The sequence below is a fragment of the Triticum aestivum genome, chromosome 5D (assembly GCF_018294505.1).
Source record: "Triticum aestivum cultivar Chinese Spring chromosome 5D, IWGSC CS RefSeq v2.1, whole genome shotgun sequence".
In the NCBI taxonomy this organism is placed as follows: Eukaryota; Viridiplantae; Streptophyta; class Magnoliopsida; order Poales; family Poaceae; genus Triticum; species Triticum aestivum.
The window spans coordinates 347,894,285-347,899,504 of record NC_057808.1 but is presented as its reverse complement, the minus strand read 5'-3'; the positions used below and the strand labels follow the sequence as shown (position 1 = coordinate 347,899,504).

The window sequence follows — 5,220 nt, the reverse complement described above, 5'->3', positions numbered from 1 at the left end:
CGTATACAAAAAATGTATACAAAAAACAATGTTTATGAAAAATTGGACTATGTATTTACAAAATGTTAATCAAGAATTTAAAAAAAACTGAACAAGTATTTGAATTTTTTTAATCAAGTATTTGAAAGATGTTAAATGTGTATAAAAAATATTGAGCATGTATTAAAAAATGAAGAAAAAAAATGTGATCATGTATGTATTTTTTCAATCATGCATTTTAGAAAAAAATTATGAAAAATTATTTTTAAAATGTTAATCAAGCATTTTCAAAATGTTAAATGTGTAAAAAAATATTGACCATTTATTAAAAAAATATGAAAAACTTTGATCATGTATATAAAATGCTAATCAATAATTTTTTTAAAATGTTGAACAAGTATTTAAAAAATATTAATCAAGCATTGGAAAATTTTAAATGTGTGTAGAAAAAATATTGACCATGTATTAAAAATGTTAATATTTTCATTTGGAAAATGTTAATCAAGCATTTAAAAAGGTTGAAAATATATAGAAAAAATGTTTATTATGTATTAAAAAATGTTAATCTCGTATGTTAATCAAGGATTTGAAAAATGTTGAAAACATGCGTCTAGAAAAGAAAATTGACCATGTATTCAAAAATGTATATTTGTACTTGAAAATGTATTAGATATATTCCAAAAATATGTATAGAGAAATAGTGAAAACCCAAAAGAAAACAAAAGAAAACGGATGAAAACATGAAAATAAATAAGCAAAACCGAAAAAAATGAAGACAAAAAAGAAAGAAAATAAAAAATCTTGTGAAAAAGAAAAAGAAACGAAGAAAAACCAAAGAAAACACAAAGAAAAAGAAAGAAAAGGAAAAGCAGAGAAAGAAACGAAGAAACCGCAGAAAAAATAATAAAAAACAGCAATAAGAAACCCCCCGAAAAACCAGTGGAAGACCGGTTCTTTTTTCTCCATCTATATGACACGACCCACTAGCATGACCCTTCAGGCGAGTTTTCCATCGGGCTCGCTCTAAGGGAGATATAGCCTTTGCGTTATTCTACGTCATGAATGAGTCTTGGCCTGTTCTATCTGCGTGGGCTTAATTTTCTCCGAGAAGATGGCCCGTTGTCCTGCCGGTTCCTCTGATTTTCATCTCCTTGAAACGAATCCCCTCCAGAAAAAATTCTCCTTGAAACGAATCAGCAGTGCAGGCGTGCAGTACCACCCCTCAAAAAACAAAGGTAAATGTTTGGGAACGGCGCACCGGCCGAGTTTGGGCTGGTCGTTCGCTGCGTCGCCACGCGTCATCACTGGCGCGTGCTACCTCCTCCGCGTCCGCACGTTTTCTTTGTGTGGCCCACGTCTGTCCCTCCCCCTTCTTTTTCTCCTTCCTTCCTTATCCTCTTCCTCCCGTCATTCTCCTCTCCTCATTCTCTCTCTGTTTCTCCCTGGTCTCGTTTTTCCTCCATGGATCTCTCCTCCTGTTGACCACCGGCCCCCGTTGCTACTAGGAACCGGACATGGCCGTGCACCCATCCCCTACCCCTCATCCACTATTGCTTTGTAATTCGATGAGAGAAGCCCTGTCCCTTTTTCCCCCAAAACAGCCCCTAAATTTGTGACGGCGAGGGGAAGAACACGAGCGAGGTGCTGCTGTGGAGCTGGGGGTGCTTCTTCCACCTCCTCTACGACTGCGGCTGGGCGGAGCTGGGACTAGCAGCGCCAGAAGCCGCAACCTCGTCGTGGGGAGCTGCAACCTCCTGTCGACGGAGCATCAGGCCTCGCCGGCAACCACGATCACCATCGATTTTTGCTACAACCGGTGTCAAAATTTGCCACAACCGGTGTCAAAATTTGCGACGGCCACTGAGCAGCGAGCTGCAACGTCGAAGCTCACGGCCGCGGGATGCTGGGACTGCTAGCACCAGAAGCTGCAACCGGCAACGCCGGGAGCTACAACCTCCTGTCGGCGGAGCATCAGGGCTCGCCGGCCACCACGGTCATCATCGGTTTTTGCTACAACCGGTGTCAAAATTTGCTACAACCGTTGTCGATTTTGCTACAGCCGGTGTATTTACATTTTTGCCACATTGCACAAGCCAGCGTCTGGATTTTTTGCTACAACCGTTGTTCGATTTTGCTGGAACGGGCGCTCGTTTTTGCTGGAACGGGTGACCGAGATGTTACAACGGTGAGATGTGATCGACGAGCTGCGGCATCAGGCATGAGCGGCGACGAGCACGGCGGTGAGCTATGGCCCTTGCCATCGGAGCTACAATCGTCGCCACCAGAGCTACAACCACGGGTGCCGATGTTACATGCGTGGAGCTGGCAACCGGCGGCGACCATCGGCGGGGGGGGGGGGGGGGGGGGGGGGGGGGGCGACCGGCGATGATTTGAAGTTGGTCGCGCTCGCTCATCCATGGCAGCGGCGCCCACTGCTCCTTTTTTCCGCTGTGCTCGCGAGATTCGTTTTTCTTTTTTAAGAAAGGGACTGCACGAGAGCCCAGTCTTCGAATTGAACGGTTGGGGCTCGACCGGCCCAAACAATTCGGCCGGTGCGCCGGCGCCTATAAGCGCCCAAAAACAAAAACAAATAAAAAAGCAGCGCAACAGCACTCGCAAGCATCCGTTCAGTCGATCAGATCATGTCCGAAACATAAGTGGAAAAAAGAGATGCGACGAGAGATAACATGCCACACGTGACCAACACGTACAGTGGTCGATCCGTACGTACGTGTTGCCCGTAGTAATAAAAAATAAATACTATAGCTCTGCAGTGGACTGTCCTAGATCTTGTTATCTTTCGCCATGGCCAGTGATATGATACACAGGAACACGACTGCTAGAAGACATACCTGCTGTGTTGCATCCACTTAAGATGGGCTTTCTTAACCACTTAACGACGCGGACGCCGCAGATCTTGCTCGAGCCGGAGGGGACACCGGCTCAGATAACAAATGTGCAGATCCCGTCGACGCTGCACCGGCCAGCTCACCGTCCGCCCCACGACGCACGCTCCCCCCACTGCGCCCACCGTCACCGACCGGTGGCCCCCGTGCTGCACGGGCGCGCTTTACTTAGCCCCGACGCGCCGGGGATCGGGCTAAGCAAAGCGCTCGCGTCGCGGAGCCCACGTGCGTGCGTGCCGACATGCCGTGTCAGCCGCTCCACGGCCGGCCGGTCCGCCGGAACGTGCTCCTTGCTGGGGCGGCTGCTCCGATTGGCCAGCCCGCTCGCCACGTGTCGCCCCGGGTTCGTGTATAAATAAGCGCCCGCTCGATCGTCCACTCCCCAGCTCTCTCCATCGTTAGCGACCATCGAATCTCTGAAAAACCACCTGAAAATCATCACCTCGGTTCCATCGATCAAGAAGCCGTAGTACGTGAGGCCAGTGACCTATGGGGAACTCGTACAGCAACGGCGGCTCGTCGTCGGGCCACCTGCAGGCGCCGGAGCTGCCGCTGCACCTCTGCTTCTTCCTCCTCGTGCTGTTCGTCTTCCTCGGCTTCTCCTGGTACATGAGCTACGAGTCGGTGGCGGAGACCTTCGCCGACCAGGGCAAGCTCCTGCTCATGGTGTCCCCGCTCGCGCTGCTCCTCGCGGTGCGGCTGCTGTCGGGAGGCGACGGCGACGGGCGGCGCGTCGACCAGCTGATGTCCATGTCGATGCCGGAGAGGGACTCCATCCACCGCGCCGGGGGGTCGCCGTGGGGCGTCGGGCTCCTGCTCGTGCTGCTCATCGTCATGGTCTCCTACCAGTCCAACTTCCGGGAGAGGTGGTTCGCACTCTAGTGTCATAGTCACCGGGTGATGACTGATTTCCATCGGAACCGAGATCGGGAGATTGAGCAAATGAGCATTTACTACCTGTGTAACCCGAAATATGTACATGGCTACGCGCAAGCACCCGTGTAACCCGAGCTAAGGCCATTTCTAACACATCCCAATAAACAGAGGAGGATACGGTGGAATAAACCCTTATAACGCATTTGGTTGCATGCATAAGGTCCAACTAGACCCGCGTGAAAAAAAACTAAGTTCATTGTCAGGTTAGCGTCGCACGGAACTTAAAGCGCCTCTGGGCATGACTCGCTCCGCATGTTCAGTTCGGCAGTTGCTTACAGCCAGCTCCATCTCTGTACCTGCTTCTTCTTCCACCTCCACTAACCTCCTTCCTAATATCCTTTCTTCCTTCTCCCTTCTAATTTATACAACGATAAAAGATGCACATCGATGTTACGGTTTCATTTTTGCGATCGGTTCGTAGTTCCGTCGACCGTAAATCACAATTTTGTGTTCATGTTCGAAGCTATTTTGGACGGATTTTGTCAAATTCGTCGCGTACGGTCGACCGTTTGAAATTTTGTTTGACCGGCAGCTTCATCACACAATTCCACACGACATTCATGTTGTAAGTTTTCTGTTTCGACGATCCTACGCACTGACGCCGCAAGTACGCGCACACTGTATTTCTTCTCCTCTATCCTCTGTCGCCTGCATCCTACTACACTGTAGTCGTTTTCGGCATCGGTCATCTTGGCCTCCTCTATCTCGTTGTACTGCACTGCCGCTGCCATGACGCGAGCACTGCATTTCTCCTCCTCTGTCCACTGTCTCCGTGCGGACTTTCTCTGCGAGGCCGAGGCTAGCAACTAGTTCGTTGAGCCGTCGACGGGGTCGCTCGCGCACGACTCCGTGCATGTCGTGTCGGACGCGGCGCGAGACCACCGTCCACTGCATCGACATGGTCCGACACGCACTGCATTTCTCCTCCCCCATCCTCCGCCCCAGCGCTCCTCCGCACAGACTTTCTCTTCGGCGGCGACGCTAGCAACTAGTTCGCCGCGGCACCGGCACGAACGCTCATCCTAGACTCCATGCTCGTCATGTTGGACGCGGCACGGCGGTCACCATACGCCACAGTCACCGTCCACCGCAGTCGCGAGGCACAGTGTTGAAGGAAATATACCCTAGAGGCAATAATAAAGTTGTTATTTTATATTCCTTATTTCATGATAAATGTTTATTATGCATACTAGAATTGTATTAACCGTAAATTGATACATGTGTGGATACATAGACAAAACATTGTGTCCCCTGTAAGCCTCTACTATACTAGCTCGTTAATCAAAAATGGTTAAGTTTCCTAACCATAGACATGTGTTGTCATTTGATGAACGGGATCACATCATTAGGAGAATGATGTGATGGACAAGACCCGTCTGTTAGCTTAGCATATTGATCG

At 49.2% G+C, this 5,220-nt stretch overlaps 1 protein-coding gene across 1 annotated transcript; it reads left to right on the top strand.

Moving 5' to 3' along the window:
- Window positions 1–3,259: 3,259 nt before the first annotated feature.
- On the top strand, window positions 3,260–3,914 carry LOC123124871 (uncharacterized). The gene has a single exon (XM_044545415.1). It carries the CDS (start codon window positions 3,375–3,377, stop codon window positions 3,765–3,767), a length of 393 nt encoding a protein of 130 aa, XP_044401350.1. The 5' UTR covers window positions 3,260–3,374; the 3' UTR covers window positions 3,768–3,914.
- Window positions 3,915–5,220: the final 1,306 nt, after the last annotated feature.